Source organism: Arvicola amphibius, chromosome 3, assembly GCF_903992535.2.
Source record: "Arvicola amphibius chromosome 3, mArvAmp1.2, whole genome shotgun sequence".
NCBI classification, from domain to species: Eukaryota; Metazoa; Chordata; class Mammalia; order Rodentia; family Cricetidae; genus Arvicola; species Arvicola amphibius.
Genome location: NC_052049.1, coordinates 105,965,239 through 105,992,417, shown reverse-complemented (window position 1 = coordinate 105,992,417; position 27,179 = coordinate 105,965,239). Strand labels below are relative to the sequence as shown.

The following is a 27,179-nucleotide window of genomic DNA, read 5'->3' as shown; positions in this document are numbered from 1 at the left end:
ATAGGGGAACATAATGGACACACAAATGGAACTTTAAAAACTGACATTCCAGTCTTGTAACTATGTAACAACGGACACTGTTATGGGACAATGGTCTTTTATTCTGTTACTTTTATTATTTTTAATAAAATGCTGATTTGCCAGTAGCCAGGCAAGGAGTATAGGTGGGGCAACAAGAATTCTGGGAAAAGGGAAGTTTGGATCTGCAGTCCGTGACCATGATCCAGCTGCAAGAGGAAGCAAGATGTGACTCACTCGCCCAGAAAGGTACCAAGCAACATGGCTAGCAGAAAAGAATTAAGAGCTAATATAAGTTCTAAGAATTAGTTGATAAGAAGATCCTGAGATACTGAGATAATCAGTTTATAATTGATGTAGACCTCTGTATTAATCTTTGGGACTTAACAGCTGTGGAATGTGGTGGGAAAGAAATTTCTATCAACTGGACACTCAGATCAATACTTTCTTTTAGTCAGTGTCTTTTTCAAGGCAACTTTAACATCTTTGTTCCTCAAGCTGTATATTAAAGGATTCAGCAGAGGAACTGTATTGGTATAAAAGACAGAAGATATTTTACCTTTATCCATTGACATAGCCGAGGAGGGTTTGAGATACATAAATGCACCTGACCCAAAGAATAGAGAAACAGCAATTATGTGGGAACTGCAGGTATTGAAGGCCTTGAACCTGTTTTCAGTGGAGTTTATTTGGAAAATATTGGAGAGGATGAAACCATAAGAAATAAAGATGGTGATGCTGGGCACAATGATGTTGATACCCACAACAACAAAAACCTCCAGCTCATTGATGTAAGTACTGGTGCAGGAGAGCTGAAGCAAAGGGAGGATGTCACAAAAGTAGTGATTGATAATGTTTGCATCACAGAAAATTAGTCTCAACATGCATCCAGTGTGAGCCATGGCACCAGAAAATGCCATCAAATATGAACCAAGCACAAGGTTCAAACATAAATTAGGAGACATGATAATATTATACAAGAGTGGATTACAGATGGCCACATAGCGATCATAGGCCATTGAGGTTAACACATAACACTCAGAAATGGAGAAAAAGCTGAAAAAGAAAAGCTGGGCCATGCATCCACTATAAGAAATAATGTTTTTCTCTGATATAAAGCTCATTAACATTTTGGGTGAGAACACAGATGAATAGCAGAGGTCAACAAAGGACAAGTTAAAGAGGAAGTAGTACATCGGGGTGTGGAGGTGAGAATTCAGTGCAATCAAGATGATCAATCCGAGATTTCCCAACACAGTGACCATGTACACCACCAGAAAGAGGATGAAGAGTGGGCACTGGAGATCAGGCTCCTCTGTTAATCCCACCAGAATGAATTCAGTCACTGAAGAGCTGAACCATTCTTCTTTAAGGGAATCTATGCACACAGTGAAGAAGAATCATGTTAGAGGAAAATGCAGCCATTCCCACAACAGCCTTGCATGTAACATAAATTAACACCTACAGAATTTACCTAACAGTTATGCTTTTCTTATCCAAATTCTTTTGGCATACACACACATATATAATATTATTTCATATTTGCTCTGTTCATATTCACTCTTTTTTTCCCAACTATTCACAGATCCATCTTTCTTCACTACCTACCCTACTGTATTATCCTTTTATATTCATCAGACTAATTTGTGCTCTCCATATATTCTTGAAAATGTAGCTTTTCACTAGGACAGCTGACTTACCAGAGGATATTCTCTTAGAGAAGACTGACTCTTCCTCTCCAGAACCTGAAAACTGCCAGTAGCTCTTAGCTAAGGTTGTGACTTCTTACCCCACTCCTTTTTAAATGCTAAGGTTGGCTTGTCATGAACTTGGAGAGGTCTTGTGAAAGCTTTTACACAACTACTGTAAGCTTGTATATGTAACTACCATTCTGTGTCCAGAAAACATGTTTTCTTTATATTCATCTTTCCCCTGGGTCTTATACTCTTTCTGCCCTCAATTATCAACAAGAAAAAAAAGGTACAATATTAAACCTATCCCACAGATGCCTATCAATACTTTTATGTGAAAATGTGACTCCTGAAAGCCAAGGAATATTAAATGTGAGAGCAGTACCGAGAGACTCATCATTCTTATCACCAATTTTTCCATGACTTGAATTGTCTCCTCATTGCTGATATTGGAAGTGTATATACCTTGGCAACATGTGCTGGCCTAACACAGGCTAGACCTTGAAAACTGCGCTTAGTACATTGTTCTAAATAATCAGAAGTAGTTTAGCTAATCCAATGTCAAAGATAGAGAAAACCATGAAAGTAGAGTAGTTTTGGTTCTGTCCAAAGAGGAGGAACCACATAAATCTTCTGCCTTTCTTAAAGTTGTCAGTGTATCTTCACAGTCTCCATTTTGGAGATATCATTCTCACTTTGAGTCTCAATACTCCACACTAAGGAAAAGAGTGACCTACATCCTAGATCTCCGAAATTTAGTCTTAAAGAAGATAATAGTGTAAATTTACTTCTGAACTTCCCATTTATTAAATAAAAATATACAATATTTCCTCATTGTTTACTTACTTGGATGGTCCTGGAAGAGCAATAAAATTATAGAGACATTTCTAGTATGTATCTAGTCAGTGTCTCCAAACTAAAAGTCATAACTTGCTATTATAACTTAGAGCTATCTCAAGTAGCAGAGAAATTTTTTCACACATTTACCTTTGATAAGTAAGAGTTTTAATATGCAATTAATGTTCTAATACACTCAGTTATAAACAGGGTAGATGATCACACAAAATTCTCAGGAGAGTAATTTTTATGTGTAATATGGAGATAAGTAATTTACAACTGTTTCTTAGACATTAGTCTGTCATCATTTCCTAAGGGTTTTCATTTGTATCCAGGTTTTCCTTCACTTTAGGGATTGGAAATCCCCCAGGGAAATTGAAAATTATTTTTTTATAATTCATCAAGATGACTGAGAATGAAGTTCATTACCCTACTTCATTAACACAGAAAATAAACAACAGTTATAAACTCATTAAATCTCTAAGGAACTATGAGGAATCTGAGAATTAAGCATGAGTTTCCTTCATCATGAAACCAGCTTCTCAGGATCTGATAGGGAAAAATAAGCTAGCTTCTAACCATGCCCAGTTCTTGACATAGCACTACAAACTAAGGATGAAAACTTAACCTTAGGAAATGAATGTGATGTACATATACACATCCAATGTCTCATTTTGTTCACAGATTATCCATAGTATAATTCTATGTCTAGCCTGTTCATAGGTGTTTCAGGACAACAAAGTATTTACTATGATCCCAAATGCCACTGAGAAAGGTATGGTGGTTGAGTCTGGCAGTTTCCATACTTAATACTCTTAGGTCAATATAGGGGTAAATGTTGAAAATTGTTGCCTACTGATTTCTGCCTATAGAAGGAAGAAGTGCATGATACTTCTGATGCACAAAATCATCCTTGGATAAAGCATATGTTTGGTGACTATCTAGAAGGCTAGGTTATGGTTGAGTATTGATGGTAGTTAAGACTCAGTAGTCTTGTTTTCAGTTCCAGTAAGATTAGATACATGGATGTGGACTCGTGATCACCACACTCCTACCCAATGTGCTAAAGACAGGAGATATGAAAGCCCCTAGCCACACTACCACCTAGCATCTCCCCAGAGTGGAAGGAAGTATGTGAAAGGTCATAAAGCAACTTATTTGGATATTTCTGTGCAGTTGGTTCCAGTCTCTGCAGTTTCAGAGCACTGACTGTGTTTGTCATATTTTAAACACCTGGCAGCCACTCAGAAAAAAACAAAACAAGAGTGAATGTTGCATTCCAGCCTATTAACTATTAACAAAAATAGTTAATAGCAATATTTTTCAAACTTTTCCCAAAAGTTGAAGAAAAGTGAAAACATCAAAATTAATGCTATAAGTCCAATGTTACTAAAGTCAAACAAACAAAAATATCCTATGGACATCTTTTAAGTGACTTCTTTTTCTTGTTTGCTTATTTGTTTATCTCAGATAAGCATGTAGAGGTTAATTTAGATATTGTTGTTTAAAAATATTATTTTACAATCTACTAATGAGGATATGTTTCCTTACATTTATGTCTTATTAATTTCTTTCAAAAAAGAGTGGTAGATATTATTGTTTCTGCTCTCTGTTGGGATGCACTAGGATGCATTAGTACATATGTTTACTTTCTTCATTTTGACTTCATACTACTCATGTTTAGTTTATTAAAATGCAATTGATATTTAAATGTTAATATTTATAGTTTGTTTAATGTTTGTATTAATTATTATTAATTATTATTATTAATTAGGATTTTATTTTGTTCATTAGAATTTTCAATATCCTCTGTAAAGAGAAATCATCCTTTATGATATCTATTTTAATAGCACAATAGCAGTTGTTGGTTTTTCATGCCCAGTTACTCTTTTCTAGAACTTTCAATGTTATATTCAATGTTCTATTCAGAGGGATAAAAATTTCAAAAGGGTTGTCAATGAAATGTTTATCATAGAGTTCCTGTTTCTTATTTTACACAATATCCTCATTCCATTAAGATTTTGTTATTTTCAGAATTACCTGTTTTTTACAGCACATTTTACTTTCTCAATTTTTCATGTGTCTACATATGTATTTGGTCTATGTACTTGTTTTATAAGAGTTTACAGGTGCATATAGACACACACTTAAATATGTAGGCATGCATGTGAAGGCTGTACCTTCTGACTTATGTGTATCTAGTTCTCTAGAACAATGCTTATCCAGGGTGATGAGCTACAAAACACTCTAACACTGTATTATATGAATCAACCAAGGTAACTGAGTACAGAGTATCCTAGGAACTTGAATTGGAACTGAAACACCTCATTTGGATTCTGTAATTATACTTTATGACAATTATGGAAATCGAGCAATCCTCTGTATGTTAAACATCACCCCTAACTCATATATGGAAGCTACAGTGAAATAAATGGCTGCTGACAAAGACAAAGCCCGAGAAGCAGCTGGAATTGCTTTGCTGGGGTCTGCCCAAAGCCAGATCTTAGGGGTAAACAAGGGTGGCCACAGAAGCATTGGTTGATAGGAAAGATGTAGGTTGCTTTCATGACTCCAAAGTCAGATCTTAGTGCCAGTGACAGATGCCTGGTTTCATATTTCTTAATTGGGATTTTAAAGAAACAGTGGAAGCCCTCTGAATATTACCTGAGTTACACACATGACATTTACACTGATCCACAACTAAAAAATGTCATATTTATTTCCTAGCACAGCTCATGACTCTTTGAATAAATAACTATCTGAACCTGAGAAATGCCAGCCATATTTCTCCTTTGGAAATAAAAGAAATAAACACATTCAAAAATGAAAACTCAATGTGCCAACAATGGTCCTCTAAAGTGTAGTACTTGCTTAGTGCATGTGAATCCCTAAGTTCTATATCCAGCTGTGTAAAACAACAGTGAAAATAATAGCACATGCTTGAAGGGAATGGGAAGATGAATAAGTAATTAAGGGCTCTTCCTACTCACATATAGGACATCCATTTGGCTCCCGACTCCCATCACAAGTAACTCACAATCATCTGTTATTCCTGCTCTATGAAATCCAGAGTCCTCTTCTAGACTCCATGGGAACTTTCACACTTAGATGTGCATGCATACATGTGAACACACACAGAGAGAAAATAAACCTTTAAAAATAAATATGTATTTGAAAAAGTTCATTAAGGAAAGGCTTTATTGAGATAAAGCAGTGTAACTGATAAAATAAAAAAATCCAGATTGAAAATTAGATATAAAGTCAATGTTTGGACCTGGTATACAGATCTGCAGAGAATATATAGGTCCCATTGTTTCTTTTGATTTCATTCTTCTAGATTATTTCTAGTAAAGCAAATCTTTTATACTTGAGATTCTTTCTGACAACATTATTGTTCACATAAATGACAATCTAATTAAAGTTTCATAATATTTTATTAGAAACTTAACATTAATATGTTTGAATAAATAATGCACTGAAGCACATTTGTATAAAACAAATAACTTATAATGTGTATGTGTTGTTATAAACAGGGTATTTACAATATACCTGATCCTTTCATGTACTACTTTTTATGTGTCTTACTAATCATCAGACTGAGAAATTCACTTGTTAGATAAGTTCATTATCACTGAGTTTTAGACTAGCTTGCCTCATCTCTCCCTCCCTCTATCCTCTCTTTCAAATTTGACTTTCAGACATTTTTTTTCTAAGTTGCCCTGGTTAGACTGGTACTGATCAACAGTCCAGGTAGGCCTCAATTTTACCATCATTTTTATCTCAGCTTCCTGAATAATTGGAATAGCCAGTAGGCCTCATCAGCCAATGGCTGTGTAATCCTTCCTGATAGAACCTTCATCCATTTGTGCCTTATCCATCTGATTGTGTTGTAATAATTTTCTGGAGTTTGCATTATAGATCAAGAACTTAAGTGAGACTTCATTATCTCCACCCTGCCAAGAAAATGGCCTAGAAAGGTGCAAAAGATGTAAAATTGGTCCTAGAAGAGTATCAGCAATGTTTGGAACTAACCTGGTATACATCAATGCACAGAAGAGCGAAGGGGGAGGAAGAGGAGACCCCAGTCAATTCTGCCAAACATTTGGACCACTGATATTATGGCCAAGGACCATTAATGAAAGATAAAATCAGAAAATAAATTTTTAGAATAACACTAAGTAAAAAAGTAAGTAAATAAGTAAAAATCCACTCAAAAACCGTAATTTACTTTCTTTTTTTCTAACAAGTATTTCCAAGTTAAAACCAAGAATATTAATACATGCACAAATAATAGGCCAGTGTAAATGGTAAATTAAATTTCATGTATTTAGAAATGGCCAGTTCCTGAAATAGACAACACATCTCTTACAAGGCAAACACAACTAAATACTGAGTTAAAGGCTAGAAATGGCAAAATGACAAATTTCAACTCAAGATATCTTTTTAAATCTGCTATGGATATTTTGTGCTTTCTAATTCTCTATTTCTTCTAAAAGACATTGTTTTAATTTGTTCACCAAAAATTCAACCTTAAAAAAATATCTTTATCTTCTAGCTTTACCTTGATCAAACTGCAACTTAAATTCTATATGAGAATTGTACATGAAAGCCAAGGATTCAGAATTTGTCTTCAGTCACTCTTTGAGTTTAACTTTTCTATTCAATAGCTTGCAACTTATCCTACCAAGAAAAAATAAAATCCCTAAACTATTTCTAGAAATTTTCATGAAAAAGTTAAGGCCATGGGGACAGTTATTTTCCTGCCTTTCAGGGAAAACAAAAAAAAAAAAAAACAAAAAAACCTCTTTATTTCTTCCAAGATTCTCCAGGGCCAGATGCTCTCTTCGACTGTCTTCACTCTGCTCTATTTCCTATAAATGCAGCCAATATAGATCTCCCAGTGTAAGAGTCCCTGTTATCCAAAGATCTGCTGTAGCATGGAGGAATGAGCTGCTTGTTGTCCTGCCGGTCTGGCTAGCTTACACCAAAAATAATCACACAGAAATTGTATTCACTTAAATACTACCTGGCCCATTAGCTCTATCTTATTATTGGCTAATTCTTACATCTTAATTTAACCCATTTCTGTTAATCTGTGTATCATCACGTGACTGTGGCTTATCAGCAAGATTCTAACCAGCATGTCTCAGGCAGAGATCCATGGCATCTGCCCTTCTTCCCAGAATTCAGTTCTGTCTACTCTGCCTACCTAAGTTCTGTCTTATCAACTAGGCCAAGGCAACTAAAGCTGACCATAGATGCAGATTTGTCTGTGGTACATCTAGGGATACAGCTAAAAGAATTTTTTTAAGTACTCAAAGACACAGTAAAAATCATGGACTACAAAAGTGTAAATCCTGTCCATGAAGAGGTATCCTGCAACTTGGAAGACCACTACAGTTTTTTAACATTCTCCATAAACATTCTTTTCTATAATTTCACTTAAATGCCTGAATCACAAAAGAAAGGAAATAAGTGATATGTTTCAGTCCATCTCATATTAAGGAGGATGCTCATATATGCAGAAAAATCAACATATCAGCAAAAATTCAGAGATTTATTACCTTTGCTTTTCAGTGTCTATAGAAGAGCAATTTTGGATTGCCAGGCATAGGTTCTTTGTTTCTAGTCAGAGAATGTAGTTAAGACTTAATACCTGATATACTCTAGAGATACTTCTGAAGTACAGATGATATTTTGTGATTAGACATTTAAGTGTTCTCCAACAGCATAGGAAATAACTTTATGATCCTCACACTGTCAGATAAGGCTATGTTTTCAATGTGACATAAATGGCTTAAACCACTTGCTTATAAGTGGGGTAGAAGTATAGTTACTCCCTTCACAAGAGGATAGAATTTGAATATAGGAAGAAATTGAAAGGGTTGCATTTGCAACTTGGATTATAATATGCCTTTTGTTTCTAAAAGACTTAAAATTGTATACAAATGTCTCTTTGGGAAAATATTCCCTCCTGCAGAGATAGAAATATAACCTTTAATTTACCCATTTATTTAGATTTCTATAGAGGAATATGTTGTTGCCTCTCTACTCACCTTAATCGTGAAGTTCTAGGTGAATATACTCCAAGCCTCCTAATTACTTTCTCTGAAAAAAATTAAGGATTTTAGAAATGAGTTCAAGTCTTATAACCTAAAGAATGCTAATAACATATATTTTAAAAAAATTTAAAGAATCAAATTCTTTGCCTAGTTGTTACTTCTAAAACCCACTGGACACTTTGATCTGAGAAACTAGTCCAGTCAGTAATGGGGCGTATAATTTTATTATCTCAATATTATATTTTAGAAGAAAAATATTTTTATTTTATGAAATGCAATTGGTATATTTATCTCCTATAGGTTTTACTTTTAATATCATACTTTGTCTATTCCTAAATCATAAATCTTTTCTCTTTTATTGTCTTCAATAAGTCTTAAATTTCAATGTTTACGTTTATATAACTCACTGTGTGAAATTTTTTGCAATGTGAGAAACATATTCAGATCTGTTTTCTGTTTTTCAATATATTGTATATTTATTGTATTCTCATTATTTAAAAACTTTTTATTTATCATTAATTTATATATATTTTTCAAGATCAATTAGCCTAGTGTATAACAGTAAGGACTTTAACTATTATGTTCAGTATCACAGTTCAGTTGAAACATTTTGCTGGGTCCAGTGATGGCATATGGGTTTAATCTCTGCACTCCAGAAACAGAGGCAGACAGATTTTTGTGTTGGATACCAGCCTGGTCTACAGAGCAAATTACACTACAGCTGAGGCTACACAGAGAAACCCTATCTCTAAAAAACAAAACAACAACAAAAATACATTCCAGGAACTAGACAATGCTATTGTCTGTAGATACCTAATGTTCATTTTGGCATTGACATAAAATATTCCTGAGAACATACGTATAGTGGCTGAAATAATGGAAGTAAATCATTGTGATCATGGACTCATCCAAAACAAATAAAAAGTACCAAAATTATGAATAGTTTCAACCAGGGATCATAACTTCCACAAATATTTTAGGAGATTAGTTTAGATAGGTAATGTTAACATTCTCTTGGTAAGAATTTTTATTCTTTGAGAATTTCACATACCTTTATAAACTGAAACAATCATATCTGTTTTCAAGTTACCTCACCAGCTTGGATATTTAATTTTTGAGTAGCTTCTCCTCTGCTTTCCAGCAACAATACCACATCCAAATTCTTATAAATATTGTGTTGAGATTTTAAATAATTGAATCTTCACCAACACTTGTCTGTTTTCTTTTGTTTTGTCTTACAAAGATCTGCAGGATTAGCATCTGATAGTAGTTTTGGTTTAAATGTTTCTCTTGACTAACGATGGTGAGAACTGGAAATGAGCTCATTGAAAATTTGCACGTTTCCTTGTAGACATGTATAAACAATACATGGCTCTTTTCATTAGCAGGTTGTCATTGTGGGCTAAGGAAAGTGTTATCTGTATAGTCTATGGTTATAAAATATTCTTCTCAGTGATTCAGCAATTACTTTTCTCATTGCTGAGACAAAATATATGGTAACAACAACTTAACGGAAAGGGGGACTTTATGGCTCACAGACCAGGGTAAAGAGCATCACAGTGGATTTGGTGAGCTCACATTAGAACTTCAAGCACTATGTTGAAGAGATATGGTGAGAGTGGACAGCCTTGTCTTGTTCCTGATTTTAGTGGAATGGTTTTGAGTTTCTCTCCATTTAATTTGATATTAACTGTTGGTTTGCTGTATATTGTTTTTATTATATTTAGATATGATCCCTGTATCCCTAACCTCTCCAAGACCTTTATCATAAAGGGGTGTTGAATTTTGTCAAATGCTTTTCCAGCATCTAATGAAATGATCATGGGACTGAATGAGTATGCAATCAAACCGGACTCTCTGAATGTGGCTGAAAATGGGGGCTGACTGAGAAGCCATTGATAAAGGCACTGGGAATGGTTTCTACTGTATATACTGGCTTTTGGGGATCTTAGTCTATTTGAATGCAAAGCTTCCTAGGCCTGGATATAGGGAAGAGGGCCTTGGACTTCCCACAGGGCAGGGTTCCTTGCCCTCTCTTAAGAAGGCAGGAAGGTGGGGGGAATGGGAGGAGGGGAGGAAGTGTAAATTTTTGAATGGAAAAATAAAAAAAAGAGAAATAAAAAAAGAGCATCATGATGAAGAATGAGGTAGCAGAAGTGATGGCCAGCTGGCCACACTGGACACAGTCAGTAAAGAGAAATATTTGTCACTGCTTGACTTATTTTATCCTTCTCAATCAGCCTGGAAGCCAGTCCATATAATAGTGCAGCTAGAGCCAGGGTGTATTTTTCCAGTTCTCTTAACTCAATCTAGAAACTCTTGGACAGAGTGACAAGGTGGTAGACTACTAGGTGATTATAGATCTGCTTAAGTCAATGGTATATACTCTCATAAGTGGACAGTTTTACCTACATGAGAGAAGTGTACTCATGGTGAATCTCCTCTATTTTTCTATGGCTGCCTGTGCTTTTGTGTTACTCTATAGAAGTCATCACCACTTGTGAGACTCAGTTTTTGGCAGTGTTTTTCCCATAAACACTTTTTTAAAAAAAATCTTAACTCTGGGTATCTGACCCACTTGGAGTAAGATATATGCAGTGTCTATTTTGGGTCCAATATTCTTACTTGCATGTTTACTTTCAGTTATCCCTACTTGAAAAGAGTGCTCATTCCACCTGACATATGTTCTTGGAAACTTCTTCAAATGTTCCTTAAAACTTCATCTCAGAACTTGTTTCTGGGTTCTCTATTCCATCTCTTTTTTCTTTTACCACTCTTGAGGCAGTGGGAACTAGTAGAATGGGGCCTATAAATGAGGTGGGCTATAGTCTCATGCAATAGACAACGGTAGTCAGAATATCAGATAATTTATACTTTAGGGGTTAAAAAGAGTTGCTTGAGTAAACTGTGTAATCCCAAGCACAAACCACACATGACACAGATACGTTTTTCCTTATAAGAATATAAACAACAATAGCCAGTTGTAATGAATAATATGCGATTAACTCACAGATATCTGCTACACCTGGGAGGGCACAAAAGCATATTCCATCAATAGTTCTTTATTTTTGAAAAAATCGAAGTCATAAGATTCTTGTCTTGTTTTCTTGGAGTATTTCTAGAAGCACTCGAAATTCTCCTCGAGTGACTTTATTCTTAGACAGTGTTCCAACACTCTTATATCTCCATACCTCACTGTTTGGATCATCGTAGGCTTTTAATAAGTTTGGAAATTTGTATGTGGGAGTAGTTTATATTTTTCTCATGGTTGCTTTGCATATTCACAGTTTCTTGATATTTATGAATGTTAATATTAAAATGTCATTAGGATGTGATAGGTATAGCACTGGTTCTACTGACAGCTTTGGAAAATTATTGACAACACTAGTAAGTTTTCTGACCCCTTATTAAAAGTTGTGCTTTCTGTGTTGTTATCTCATTAATTTCTTAAAGCAGGGTTTTTTTTTGGTTTTCTCCTGCACATTTTTCAGCTCTTTGTTAATTCCTCATTAGTTACATTTTAGGTACAAATGTGCCTATTTCTGTTGTGTGGGTGCACATGTGTGTGTAGGCATGCAGGGGGAAAGAGTATGACTGTGAAAGTATTATATCAACCATGACATATCTAAGTTATGAGCAAAGTATTTTTATGTGAATTAATGACTTCACTTCTTCTAACAATGTTAGACAGTTTTCAGTGTACATTTGTTGAGGTCTTTTATTATGAAAAATACTTTAATTCTTCAATATTTTATCCTTCTTTTTGGTGCATAGAATTGTTAAATTCCTAATTAGATTTTTATTGTTAGCAAATGGAGTGGGCATATTAATTTTCTGGGGATATCGGTAAGTAGTAGAGTACTTACTAATTCAAGTGAATCCCTGGGTTTGACCCTAGCATGCAGCAATTGTAATAATACTTCTAACAAATACTTGAAATTTTTTCAAATTTTATGAGACTTTATTGAGATAGCAGAAGAGGGTAAAATAAAGTTCTATAAATTTGAATGAAAATACACTCTTTTTAAAGCGCTATTATTAAAAAATAATCTTTATTACACTCTACAATTCTATTCAACTGAATTATTCCTGAGACAAAACAACAAGGTCTAATAATCAAAATTCATCATTTGGCTAACCTAGCCAAGTATGATTTCCCAACTCACCCTAACACACATTTACATTTTTTCTCCTTAAAAACCAACTATTAAAAAATATATAAATAAGCGAAAAAACTTTAGTTTTTGCTCGTTGCTTGCTCTTTGCCAGATCCAGAGGCAGCTCCTCTCTCTTCCCTGTCCGACTTGTCCTCCCTATGCCAATAACTTTGTGTCTGGGTGTGTCCTGTGCTGTCTAAAAAGTGGTTGACCTCCATAGTGAATATGCTTTACTTCTGTTTGTGATTGATGTTACATTAATATATAACATCCCCTCACTAATTTATATTTTGAGAAAACAAAAACAGGACAACAGGATGCGTGGGATTCCTCTGTTCCTAAACACTGTGGAGCATAGCCTCTATCTACTCTATCTAGAATGAAATGTCTTGCCAGAGTAACTACAATTTTTCATGTTTCATGATTTGTTTTCTTTTTACATTTTTTTTTTGTTTTTGTTTGTTTGTTTGTTTCTTCTTTTGTTTCCTTGAGATAGGTTTCTCTGCGAAACAGCCCTTTGCTGTCCTGGAACTAACCAGCATTGCCTTGAATGCATAGAGATTTGCCCATCTCTGCCTCTCAAGTGCTAGGATTAAAGGTGTGTGACACCACAGCCCAGGTTCAGGTGACTGCTTTAAAAAGACTCTTGACTATAAACACTTTATCCACTCACATTGTTTCACAAAGGGAAAAAGGCAGCTCTTCAGTATTTATTTGGAAATAATCTCTTTGTGCTTGATACTTTCATTATGCTATTACAGTCCATTTGGTAGGTATCTTGTTCATTTTGCAGAGAAATCCTCTATGGGAAACCCATATGAAAGTCAACAATGATGGAATAATTTACTTACCTCTATCTTCCTTTGGGTTAAACTTTTCTTAATTGTCAATTAACTTAAGTTATTTAACCTCTCCAGAGATAGGTTTTTAATTTTTTTTTTATTTTTTTATTTTTTTGATTTCTCATTAAACTTGTTATAATGGGTCTCAAAATTCTGTGACAGATTTTTGGTCAAGTTGTTTCCATTAAAAAGTACTGATTTTGAAAACTAATAACTTAAAACTGCCACACACACAAAAAAAAATGGTTCACAAAACATTTTCCTTTCCTTCTGAAGGTTTTATGATGGATTGTTATCATTAACCAGTCTTTTACTACTAAACTTAAATGGCCAATTGAGACAAACAGTTCTGAGACCGTTCTTCCACCACTGATTAAGACTGGGGTGGCAGGTGTTAGGGATAATATTTATTTAGCCTTCTGAGCTTTCTGGGCAGACTTGGTGACCTTGCCAGCTCCAGCAGCTTTCTTGTCCACAACTTTGATGATACCCACAGCAACTGTCTGCCTCATGTCACAAACAGCAAAATGACCCAGTGGAGGATAGTCAGAGAAGCTCTCAACACACATGGGCTTGCCAGGAACCATATCAACTATGGCTGCATCACCGGATTTCAAGAATTTGGGGCCATCTTCCAGCTTCTTGCCAGAACGACGATCAATCTTTTCTTTAAGTTTGCAGAGATATGATTTCATCCTCACAATTTTCATGTTATTTGTTGTATTTATTTATTTTTTTGTGTTGTATTTATTATGAGCTATTACATACCACAAAACAATTACAGCTTATTCTGAAAACTGTTCTTATTTTTCTGTAATTTCACTTGTATAATAACAGCTATGATATCTCCCTGATACGATGCATTTTCATACATGTAATCTTATGATTGCATCTCATTCATATGAGCACATATATGTGTAGATGGTCAAATACATGACTTCTTCTTTAGGCATTTAGTTTTGATATATAGAATATATATTGGGACATTTTTCACAGTTAGATATATTGTTCACAAGGACTACAGACACCTAGAAGCCTGCCTTCCTAACTACACATAATTAGCTCATTTTCACCTCAGAATAAGTTCAACTAAACTAAAGACTTTTTGTGAAAAGAAAACTATACACCATAGAGAACTACACAGTGGAAAAAAAAATAATAACATCTTGAAATTTGCAGGCAAATGTATGGATCTAGAAAACATCATATTAAGTGAGGTGACCCAGACCCATAAAGACATATAATATGTACTCATTCATAAGTGGCTTTTAGACATAAAGAAAAGAAAACCAGCCTACAATTCACAACCCTAGAGAACCTACAAAACAAAGAGAATCCTAAGAGAGACTCACATGGATCCAATATACATGGGAAGTAGAGAAAGACAAGATTTCTTGAGTAAACTGGAAGCATGGGGATAAAGGGACATGGTAAAAGGGGAAGTGGGAGGAAGGAGGAGGAAGGAGGAGGAAGGAAGGGGAGCAGAGAAAAATATATAGCTCCATAAATACAATAGAAAAAGAAAAAAAATGAAAACTAAGAGTCACAAAAGTCCAACCAAGGTTACTAAGAAAAGCATGCCAATTCTTCAAGTGCAAGTCTACTAACAATGGGTCTGTGTCTCAAAGATGTCATTGGAAACTGTGCACCCCCCTTGTCTTGTTGAGGTTTTGCTACTATGGTCTTGGACCTTTGTGTTGCTATGGTGAGTGACTTAGCTCCTCTTTGCTTCAAGGATCCTATAAGAGAATAGATTTTAGAAGAAGTATATAAAAGCTAGATGTAGGACACTATCATCAGCATAGAAAAAGAACAAAAAAAAAGAGCGCTTGAAAAAGAGTATTAGCCTCTGTAAAGTTATTGTAGAAATCTTTTACACTGCCTTCACTCCTGAGAAGCATTTGCTTTCAGCACCCTGGGTATGAGCTGCAGCCACTCACATAGCCCCTACAACATCAAGTTCCAGAAAAGCTAAAAGCTAAAAGTAGCCACAGAGGCTTCCATTGACTGCCCTGCACTGTCTGAAGCTCTCATCCTAACTAGAGTCTCAATGGCCACTCTCTTTATTTTTTGACTTAGATGTTCTCACTCTACTTGAACTCAGCAAATATAGCCTGCCTTCATTGTCCAATAAAGTAATCTTCATTACTCCAAACAATACTAACGCACAATCATTGTTGGTGAGAAAGGTAATGAGAGATTAATAAATCAAGGGAAATATTTGCAATGCTCAACAGAAGAAAGTTAAGATTCTGATGACACTATGATTGCCAAAACCCTGGAGGGGAGGGGAGGGAAGGGAGAAGAGGAGGGGAGGAGATGGCAATTTTTAATAAAAATAAATAAACTGGAAAAAATGGATGGAATTAGAAAAAAAAAAACCCAGTGAGCCAATTGCAGGGGAAAACTATTTACTCACTGTCCCTATTTGTGGCTCCTGGTTTAATGACTTTTGTTGGCACACTTTCTGTCCCTGGACTTTATTTGTTGAGTTACTAGATACTTGAAACATTCTAATTATATAATTTTAATTTTATACATGAACTAAACTCATTACTGCAAAAATCCTGGCTTTTTCTAACCAAAGAAACAATTCAGAATAAAGTGACCACTGCAGAAACTCTGGACACAGGGTTCCACAACAGACAACCATAATCCAGTTTCATATTATGATCATATTTCTAAAATAGTAATAAAATATTCAAAAGAACATGTGAATTAATAGGTTGGCTAAAACCTGGAACAATTAGGATACTCTATAGTTTGCAATAAGCTATCAATAACCAATAAATCATACCTATTGCACTGGCAATCGAAAGGAATATGTTGCTTTCAAATGGAAAAATGTAAAGAAAAAAAAGAATCAGATGTTTGAATTATACATTACTTAAATTTAATTAATTAATTAAACATGTATTCAAAATAAGCCCACACAAAGTGGAAACCACGCTGCTAGTGCTCCTTCACTGGTCTATTTGAAAACCTGATTTAGATTGATAGAGGGGAAAAAGCAAACTATTAATGAATAGGGAAGACTAAATTGTTTCAATAATATTAATTTTTAAATAAGACAGAGCATGGAAATAATATAAATGACTTAAAAGAAGACGTACAACTCTAGAAATACTAAAATCAAATCTGGAAGACTCAGACTTCATTTAATGAAGAAAGAATCAGATATAGCTTCAAGATTATACCAAGAGAATCTGCCTGTTCTTAAACTGGAAAAAATAAAATGAGATGTGAAACATTTTCTATGAACGAAAATGATGTCTCCCAATATAATATTACACATCAATTGGAACTATTTCTGTGTAAAAATAAGAGGCATAAAGACAACCCTGTCCATTTAGAACTTCCTGCTGCTCAGGGTTTTCCTAAAGGCAATTTTTATATCTTTGTTCCTTAAGCTGTAGATTAAGGGATTCAACATGGGGACCACATTGGCATAAAAGACAGAAGAGATTTTTCCTTCATTCATAGACCCAGCTGAGGAGGATTTGAAATACACAAGTGCACCTGAACCAAAGAACAGAAAAACTGCAATGATGTGGGAGCTGCAGGTGCTGAAGGCTTTGGACCTGCCCTCAGAGGAGCTGATGCGGATGACGGTGGAAAGGATGAACCCATAGGAGATAAAGATAGTTGAAGTAGGAACAATTACGTTGATGCTCCCAACAACAAAAATGACAAGTTCATTGATGTATGTGCTTCTGTATATATCACAGAAATAATGGTTAATGGTGTTGGCATCACAGAAGGACAGTCTCAGCATGCACACAGTGTGAGCTACAGCATCAGAAAATGCAATAAAGTATGAACCAAACATAAGGTTCAAACAAAATGTAGGAGACATGACAATATTATACAACAATGGATTACAGATGGCCATGTAGCGATCATTGGCCATTGAAGTCAACACATAGCACTCAGAAATAACAAAAAAAAAAAAAAAAAAAAAAAAAAAAAAAAAAAAAAAAAAGAAATAGACTTGGGTCATACATTCATTGTAAGAAATTAAATTTTTCCTTAATACAAAGTTCGTCAGCATTTTGGGGGTGAACACAGAACAATAGCAGAGGTCTATAAAGGACAAGTTAAAGAGAAAAAAGTACATAGGCGTATGGAGGTGAGAATTCAGCAGAGTTAGAATTATCAAACACAAATTTCCCAGTGCAGTGATAAGATACATTGCTAGAAACAGAAAGAACAAGGGTATTTGGAGATCAGGCTGGTCTGCAAATCCTACCAGAATGAATTCAGTTACCACTGAGACATTTACTGTGTCCATTTTTTCTCTAAAGGAATCTGTGGACACAGAAAGTAGAGCTGTATTAGTGAAATATTCACATAGTTATGGGTCCTTCTCATTCATGATATATATGCTGGAAATAATTTTTCAAGCTTCACTGTGAATGTAGAATCAATTGTCACAATCACAAACAAATTTTCTTAACTAAGAAAGATATTGATATTGAAATTTTACTATTTCTAAAATAAAGCACAAGATAAAAAATACACTAAGAAGGATTCAATATTCTCCTATTTCCTGTTTTTTTTTTCTTTTTTAAATACAGGCCTCCATATAACAAAATTGGAAGTAGATGCATGGAAAATACAGGATTTGCAGCTGGTCCAGATTCACTTTTGCTGTGGTATGTATGAAAATCATGTGCCTAATCTAAAACTAAAAGAAAAAGAGAGGTCTGCAAGAATGTTTCCTGCACCAATGTTAGAGTCATGACTCCAGAAGACTTGACCCTTGACCATGCAAGAAACCCCTAACAAACATGCTGCAACTCCAGTGACCACCAGCTCCTCACTCTAATCCATCTGCTTCTGACTGTGTCATTTGGATGTCATTTTGAACAGGACAGGGAAGAAGTTGCTACGGTCATCATATTTTAAAAAACAGAAAGGGAATGGATTTTGGATGAGAGGAGAGGACATCAGAGGAGTTGAAAGAGAGGAAACTGTAATCAGACTACACTATTTGAAAATTATCTTCTATCCATACAATAAAAAACAAACACTCATTTAAAAAGAAAGAAAAAAAAACAAACATTCATTTAAAAAGAAAGAAAAAGAAGGTGTTAGTATACCTGGAATTCAGAAATTCAAAATTTTCAATCCAAACTTTAGAGGTTGCTTACTTTCCCATTTATCCCTGTTTATCAGTATAAATATTTCAGATTCAGAGGTTTCAGATATTTCAGTTCAAAGAAGATATACACAAGATTAAATTTTCCTGTACCATTTTCCGAATTGCAGAACATTATTTATAATTAATGTCTTGAGTCTTTCTGGAAACAGGGAAATTGCCCTTTAAACTCGGGATGTATGTGTTTATAAGCAGGGCAGAAGGATGTCCCAACAGGAGAATATTTAAATCAAAGAGGGCGCCGAGGAAAGTGAATTACACCCTGAATCATGATCCTAATTTCCAGAGGGACCCACAATTACACTCATCCTTTCCATTCACTCTAGAGAACATGCATGCCCCGGCATTGATAGAAAGATAGACTCTTGCCTACCCATTTGTCTTGTGATCTGAAGGGAAATCTCAGTTTGGTTTTCTTCCTCTCTTGCTTCTGTAGGTAAGTGAAAATTATCCACAGGTCCTGCTCTGGACTAAATTCTGTATCTGAAAGTTGTACAGTGTTATAGCAAGTAATCTTAAGTGCTGAACTGCCAGAACATTACAGATGCTATTTTTATAAATACTTTTCAGAAAAAAAAATGACCCCAGAAGACATACTAACATAGGAGGAAAAAAATTTCATGGGGCCTCAACCCTATAGAACTGAAGACAATTCTATGGAAGGCTGGGAGTGGAACAAATTGATTTTTTCACAGAGAAACCTACTCTAATTGGTTATCCAATATCAATATCAAGTGATCAGCTATGAACTCATATAAAAAGAAATATCATTATATGGACTAAGATGTTGTATTTACATACTTAAGAAAATATATGGATATATGTAACAATGAATAAAGGTATAGGGCCCTGAATTTTACAGAGAGCAAGAAGTTCTTCAAGGGAAGGGTTGGAAGCAGGGAAGGGAAATATGTAATTCATTTTAATTTTCAAAAATAAAACTATGAAAATATATAAATAACAACTCTTAAATGTTTAGGAAAATAAAATATAATTGTATCAAGCACCTTTTCTTCCCCCAAGCACTCCCATCTCATACTTTATCTCACTCTCAAATTAATAATCTTTCTCTTTACTTTCCTTTGACTTATTATGTTAATAATATTTAAATAATTATATAATATAAACATATATCATATAACATATTTTGTGTGTTGACATTAATATATTATTAATAATAATTTGCATTTTATTATGTTGTCAATTATATAATACCCTAAATTTTATAATATAAATAGAAATTAAATAGATATAAATAAATCCAGTCTTAGAAAGATAAATATCATGATATTCCTCTTCCATTCTAATATTTTATAGAGATACATACAGTTATATACGTATAGTTGATAGGAATGTAGGGAAACAAAGAGAAATAATAGACGCTAGCATGCAGAGATGAAAAAGGTCTGGTGAACAGGTCTGGATGAAATATGCTCACAGAGTCTCAGGCTTTATATGAAAATCTTCTTTTGTCATATATTACTATGTAGTGCCAAATTTAAAGATTAATGCTTACTACCTGATGTCATATATTTAACAGATTTGCATGTAAAATTTATATATTACAGCTTTAATCATTTTGTATTCAATGTGAAATATCTTAGTATTCAAAAATAGGCCTTTTAACATTTGAAAAAGTAACAATTTACAAAAAATATATATTCTATTAGGAAGACTATAGACAGACAGTATACACTCAGAAACAAATACAAACAAGATTTATTTGAAATTTATGTAACTCACACAGTTCAAAAAATATATTAATTTATTAATCAGGATATACATGTGTTTGTAAGCTAAGGGCATTGTCTTTTGTCTCTGCAGAATCAATAAAATTTTCACTTAAAATTGACCTTTTACTGTAAACTATACACAAGGATGGAACAGATTGCAGATCACTTGCTTGTTAAGAATCATTCTAAGCTTCCTTAATATATCCTTTTCATATTTTCATTCATTTTTGTATAAAGCTTGTACCCTGCATATTGGCTGGACAGTTTGGTTTCAGTTCATCCAACTGAGATTGGATCAAAGTTGAGAGGGTACAACATACGTTGGACTGCTGTTTTAGATGGTGTACCCCCAAAGATGACTCTTGCATTCACTTGAAATCCATCATGAGATTCTTATATGGTTGAACTTTTATAGGTATTCCTTAGAGAAAAAATAGTAATTTCAGCTTAAATTGTATTGTTCCATTTGAAATTAATTAGTTTCTTTTTAAAACTTAAGAAACACAGTAGCTATATAAATCTCTCAAACTTATTTTAATGTATAAAAGAAAAAGGAAATTATGTTGACCAGTCAAGATAGGACTATCTTAAAACTTTAAGTAACCCATATGAAATCACAGAAGCTATGAATTTTGGGGGCTAAAACTTTTTTGGGGGGCAACTCAGACAGTTTGTTCAATATAGATCAATAGACAGAAAAGAGAATTGATAGCCAGATACACAAATAAACAAACAGATAAATAGATATAAAAATTTTGTTATGCCAGTTTATTAATGTCTGGTGAGCATTAGAGTCAATACTGATTTTTTCCCACTAATATCAAAATACTCAACCTTTCAAATAAAGCTAAGCCAATGTATTCACCTACAGGGTTCCAATGATATTGGTGGATTTCCTACTGCACCATGTAAGAAAGATGAGGTTGGTGGTCTCCTCAGAACGCTTAGTCAACATCTTTCACGATTCTCAGTGAGCATGTGTCATCCCTACTATAACTGAAAAATGTTATAAAATCTTCCTTGCTTTCATTGTCTTCTGCATTAGCTTAAAGGGTAAATGTGATATTGAAGCATTGTTTTCTTTAATTTTCTTTGTTTGTTTATAATAGATATATCCAGATGTTCCATGTATAGATGTACAAAGGCTCATTCACTCTAAAAGTTTCAAAAGAATCAGCTTTCATTAGCACCTCATACACATTGACAAATCGGCATAAACAGAATCTGTCATACAACTGGATAAGGTTACAACAGAAATTTTCCATTTTCACAGTTTCTCATCCTATATGACCTGTGTAGAACATGCATATGGGTTTTTTGGTCAAATAATGGAAAAGCATTTTTCAAATGATCAATAAATCCACATTAGGGTTGCCTTTTCCCATCATTCATAAAGTTTCTTATTTTGTGTCTCTGACTTGTAATTTACAACATCTATTATCTTCTGTACACCATCCACTGATGAGCAAAATATCTCCTTTAATTGACAACTTGTCAGATATGTCAGATTCCTTAAAGCTATTACAAATATCTCCTTTTGCACCTTTATGTGAAGTCTTATATGTGTGTTGGTCATATTTACATATATAGATTCAACTATACCAGCATAGATTATGCACTTAACAACTAACTTTATGCACAGGACACCAGGATGATGAGAAACTTAAAACACTGAAGAACAAATGAAACTATCACATGATGGAAAGACTTCCAATGCTCATGGATTGGTAGTTTTAATATTGTGAAAACGGCCATAATGGAAAAAGAAATCTACAATTCAGTGAAATCTGCATTAAAATTCCCTAAATTTCTTCATATAAAATGAAAACCCATGAGCACACCTTCCACATACAAGATTATGTTAAATAACTAAAATGAACATTGGCTTGGGTTTTGGGTGGAAGTTTGAAAACTTCTGAAGCTGCCCTAAACAAACTTTGACAAAATAGTTCAATTTACAAAAAAAGAGGTGACTATTATATAGTTAAATATTTACAAACTCTGAAGTGTTGAAGATGGCCTAGTCATGCAATATTCATCATTCACTCAAGATATATGTCATATATGAGTTAAAATAAACACACCTTTCTTACTAATATGTGAATATTTTCTTTTAGAGCTGAGAAGTTTGACATGCTTTTCAGAAAACTGCTTCAGGGGCTGATAAAATGGCTCATTTGCAGCTCAAGTGTGGGAACCCAATTTCAGGTCCACAGAATCCACACAAAGCTTGGTGTTCTAGCTGAAAACTGTCATATCAATGTTCTGAAACTGAGAAAAGAGGTAAATATTTATATGTGAATGTGCTACTAGAAGAGGAAACCGATCTTTGAACAAGAAACTCTATCCCCTAAAACAGGATGGAACATGAATACTGACATCCAAGACTTCCTCAGATCTTTTTTATACTCTGTAACACACACACACACACACACACACACACATAAACACACACATGTCTTTCTCTCTACATTTCTCTCATAACTCAAACACACTAGAAACAACAAATGTATTAAAATAAATTTATTTAAATTATTATAAATAATTACATTGTAGTTTTTTTTTCTTGTTATATGTACAATATACCAATATGTCTATGTCTATGTAAAAAGTTATGTAAAAAGTTCTTTGTTAAAATGTCCTTGCAAAAGGAAAAAGTTTAAGAATCTCTGATAAATTAATGCTTGAGTTGAGTATAGACTATGATTATCTAATTCATATTTGTTGATTAGCTTTTGCCAGTTTGACACAAACTAAGTCACTTGGGAAAACAGAACCTCAGCAGAGGGATTGTTTCCTCTAGGTTTGCCCATGAATGTGAATTGAGAGGCAATTTCTTGATACATGATTTATGTCAGATGGTCCAGCCCAATATAGGAAGTAATACTACTGGGCATGTGTAAGCAAAGCAAAGCTCTGAAAATAAGCCACTGAGAAGAATTCCTCCATTTTGTGTGCTTAGCTCCACTTCTACATTCTTTCCTTCATTTTCCTAACTGATAGACTGTAAGCTGCATGCCAGAGAAACTATTCCCCTCCTCCAGGTTGCTTTTGGCATATGTTTTATAACAAAAGTGAAGAAGTATCTTTTCATTACTTTAGACCAGGAAATAATTTCCTTCTGTGGTTTCTTTTCATTAATTTCAGTCTCATAATATGATGAAAAGCAGACAGTTTTGTTTTATTATTATATACACATACATACACATTTCATGATATCATGCTGAATCTTACATTTCTCTGGTAATATTTTCTTTTGTTTCAATAAATCAAAAAAATAAATTAAGAACATTTTCTCAGAAAAACAAGAGATACAGAGCTGCCAAACAAAAGTGTTGACTAAATATAAACCGTACCTGTACTCAAAAGTGCAGCCACGAAGACATTGAACCCAGTCAAACCTTCCACCTTGTCAAAGTTTTTCTTAGGGCAACTTTAACATCTTTATTTCTCAAACTGTAGATTAAGGGATTCATCATAGGAACTACATTGGTATAAAAAACAGAAGAGATTTTTGCTCCATCCACAGATCCAGCAGAGGAGGGTTTGAAATACATAAATGCTCCAGAACCAAAAAACAGAGAAACAGCAAGGATATGGGAGCTGCAGGTGCTGAAGGCTTTGGACCGGCCCTCAGAGGAACTGATACGGAAGATGCTTGAAAGGATAAAACCATAGGAGATAATTATGGTAGGAATGGGAACAATGATGTTGATGATGACTACAACATAAGCTACAAGTTGATTAACATAGGTGCTAGTACAGGAAAGCTGGAGCAATGGGAGGATGTCACAGAAATAGTGGTTGATGGTATTTGCACTACAGAAGGTCAATCTCAACATGCATACAGTGTGAGCTACAGCATCAGAAAATGCCATCAAATAGGAACCAAGCATTAGATTTAAACAGACTTGAGGGGACATGACAACATTATACAAAAGTGGATTACAGATAGCCACATAGCGATCATAGGCCATTGAAGTCAGCACATAGCATTCAGAAACAACAAAAAAACAGAAGAAATAGAGCTGAGACATACATTGCCTATAAGAAATGACATTCCTCCTTAATATGAAGTTCATTAACATTTTTGGAGTTAACACAGAAGAATAACAAAAGTCTATGAAGGACAAGTTAAAAAGGAAAAAGTACATAGGTGTGTGAAGATGTGAATTCAGCAAAACTAGAATCATCAAACCCAAATTTCCCAGTGCAGTGACCATATACACTGCTAGAAAGACAAAAAACAGGGGCATTTGGAGATCAGGCTGGTCTGTTAATCCTCCCAGAATGAATTCAGTCACCAAAGATATATTTACTGCATCCATTCTTCTCTATGGCAATCTGTAGACTCAAGAAAAAGAGTTATATTAGGCGATGATCCACACTAGACATGGATTCTCATCACCTGTGATTTATATTCTGGGAATGCTTTTTCTAGACCCAAATATGTATGCAGAATCAACTATTAAAATCAAAAGCAAATTATTTTACAGTCTTAAGGCCAGCAGTATCAAATTTCAATACTATTACTATTACTATTTTTCGATAAAAGATGCATTCAAAAATGAAGAAAATGACAAAAGGAGTAAGAATTATTCAATCTACCTAATTTGTTCCTTATTAGAGCTTTCTTCACATCAGTGAAGTCTGAAGTAGAAGCCTTGGCAAGCCAGTGCTGGCTTCTGCTGCTACAGATTCTACTCTTGTACTCTTCTATGGCATGAATTATAAGCATGTGTCCAAAATAAAAGTATAAGAACAAGATTGATGTATCTGCTACTCCATGGCAGAGAGTCATAAATCCTGAATATTTGAGTTCTGCTCATTCAAAAGAACCTTAATAGATATGCTGCAATTCCAATAGCCATCAACGCCTCTTACCACTCTCTCATTCCCAAATGCTTTCTTCTGCTACTTTCACTTAGCCTCAAGTTGTATTGGATAGGGAAGAAACAGCATTTCAAAAGACCACTCTATATTAGGAAACCTATTACAAGGCCTGGAGTTCATTCTCTGTCTCTCTGTCTGTCTCTCTGTCTGTCTCACTGTCTCTCTCTCTCTCTCTTTCATTCTTTCTCTTACAATACATCCAAAATACACTAATACAATTACACTCCTCCCTCCCCCTCCACTCTTCCAATCCCTCCCATACCTCCCTCTCCCTCTGGTCAAGTACACCTGTTTCTCTTCAGAGAAGAGCAAGCCTCCAAGAGACAGAAACCAAACACAACAAAATAAGATAAAATGTTTTCAGGCAAAAGTCATCGTAATGAGGCTGGACAAGATAACCCAAGAGGAGGAAAATAGACCCAAGTGCAGGCAAAAGAGTCAGAAATACACCATTCCCTTTGTTAAACATCCCAGTCCAAACCTTAAAGAGCTTTTGGGTTCTTATTTATCGCTGTTTATCTTGTACAAAATTTCAGGTTCCAAGGATTCATATCTTGTCATTCTAGCAAGATATAGTCAGGACTTAATGCCTTAAATATATTGGAATCATCTATGAATTTTAAAGAAATTATTTGAGATTAATATTTCAAGTCTTTACTAAAAGAAGAAAAAACGATCTGTAGTATCATCACACTGCCAGTTGAGAAGTCTCTGAAGTTTTCATCTGAGCTTCCCTGTAGAAGACTTTTGCTTATAAGCAGGATGGCAATGTGCCTGCCTCTTCCCCAGAGATTAGCATTTATTTAGAATAATGAACTTGGGGATTATTTTACACACTAGATGATAATCTGTCTTTACATCTTGAGGGATTCAAAATTAGTCTTGTACTTTCTCTTTACTCTGTGGTGTCATTCCCCAGTGGATGTAAAAAGACAAACTCTTATCTCCCCAATCCTCTAAGCCTCTGTAGGGTATCTATGACTTAGATTTGTTTCCACATTTAAATAAGAATTGTCCACACTGTACTTTTGCTTACCAAGTTCTGTACCTGGTATGTGGAGAGTGTTGTAGCGTGTAACCTACAATGCTGTCATGTGAAATACAAGCAGTGCTTCTTTTAATGACTTATATATCTTGAGAAAGTGTTACTTATAAAACACATGCTAGAAATTTCTATTTGATGATCCTGTTCGGTCAATGAGTCTTATTTTTTATTTTTTTCATACTGTTATTTTTGTAGAAAAATCTTTCACCTTTAGATGCAGTACTGGTTATTTTCTTGTTGCTGTGATAAATGCCTGACAGAAGCAGATTGAAAAATGGCTTACATGGGTTCATTGCCTGAGGTTATATCCCATCATGGTAGGGAAGCTATAACAGCAGCTCACATCAAAAAAAAAAAAAAAAATCCACATCCAAGAAACATAGATGAGAATTCCAAAGTTGGGAGTCTTTATTCCCTTCAAGACCCGAATCATGGGATGGAGCTATCTATCTTTAGTTACCTTCTCAGAGCTTCATTCTTGGGAACCAAACATTTTACTTAAAGTTATCTACCTAGTTCCATTTTTTATTATTTTTAATATTCTGTTACCTATACTTGTTTTATTAATTTCCTTTTAGGCTATTCATTGTTAGTACATGAAAATTAATTTTCTAGTGTTGACTGATATTTTATAAAATTTCATTTCTAATTACATGTATTTTTGTTGAATCATTAAGGTTTTCTCTATAATACAACATTCTCTGAAAACAAATATCATTTACTTCATACTTTCTAGTTTG

The 27,179-nt window shown here is 34.4% G+C and overlaps 4 protein-coding genes across 4 annotated transcripts; all 4 read right to left on the bottom strand.

The window, feature by feature from the left end:
- Positions 1-455: 455 nt before the first annotated feature.
- On the bottom strand, positions 456-4,224 carry LOC119809566 (olfactory receptor 8B3-like). Its single transcript, XM_038322460.1, has 2 exons — positions 4,211-4,224; positions 456-1,371 (listed from the first exon to the last, which is right to left on the bottom strand). The coding sequence occupies exons 1-2, from the start codon at positions 4,222-4,224 to the stop codon at positions 456-458; spliced, it is 930 nt and encodes a 309-aa protein (XP_038178388.1).
- A 9,676-nt stretch (positions 4,225-13,900) lies between these two features.
- On the bottom strand, positions 13,901-14,317 carry LOC121677130 (elongation factor 1-alpha 1-like). The gene has a single exon (XM_042054706.1). The coding sequence runs from the start codon at positions 14,315-14,317 to the stop codon at positions 14,015-14,017; it is 303 nt and encodes a 100-aa protein (XP_041910640.1). The 3' UTR covers positions 13,901-14,014.
- A 2,639-nt stretch (positions 14,318-16,956) lies between these two features.
- Positions 16,957-17,898, bottom strand: LOC119810415 (olfactory receptor 145-like). The gene has a single exon (XM_038323874.1). The coding sequence runs from the start codon at positions 17,896-17,898 to the stop codon at positions 16,957-16,959; it is 942 nt and encodes a 313-aa protein (XP_038179802.1).
- Positions 17,899-23,896: 5,998 nt separating this feature from the next.
- On the bottom strand, positions 23,897-26,439 carry LOC119809122 (olfactory receptor 8B3-like). Its single transcript, XM_038321900.1, has 2 exons — positions 26,431-26,439; positions 23,897-24,835 (listed from the first exon to the last, which is right to left on the bottom strand). Exon 2 carries the CDS (start codon positions 24,827-24,829, stop codon positions 23,897-23,899), a length of 933 nt encoding a protein of 310 aa, XP_038177828.1. The 5' UTR covers positions 24,830-24,835; positions 26,431-26,439.
- Between the last annotated feature and the right edge of the window lie 740 nt (positions 26,440-27,179).

Excerpts from the sequence above, each read along its gene's own strand:
- LOC121677130 (XM_042054706.1), bottom strand. The coding sequence starts at position 14,317 with ATGAAAATTGTGAGGATGAAATCATATCTCTGCAAACTTAAAGAAAAG.
- LOC119810415 (XM_038323874.1), bottom strand. The coding sequence starts at position 17,898 with ATGGACACAGTAAATGTCTCAGTGGTAACTGAATTCATTCTGGTAGGA.
- LOC119809122 (XM_038321900.1), bottom strand. The coding sequence starts at position 24,829 with ATGGATGCAGTAAATATATCTTTGGTGACTGAATTCATTCTGGGAGGA.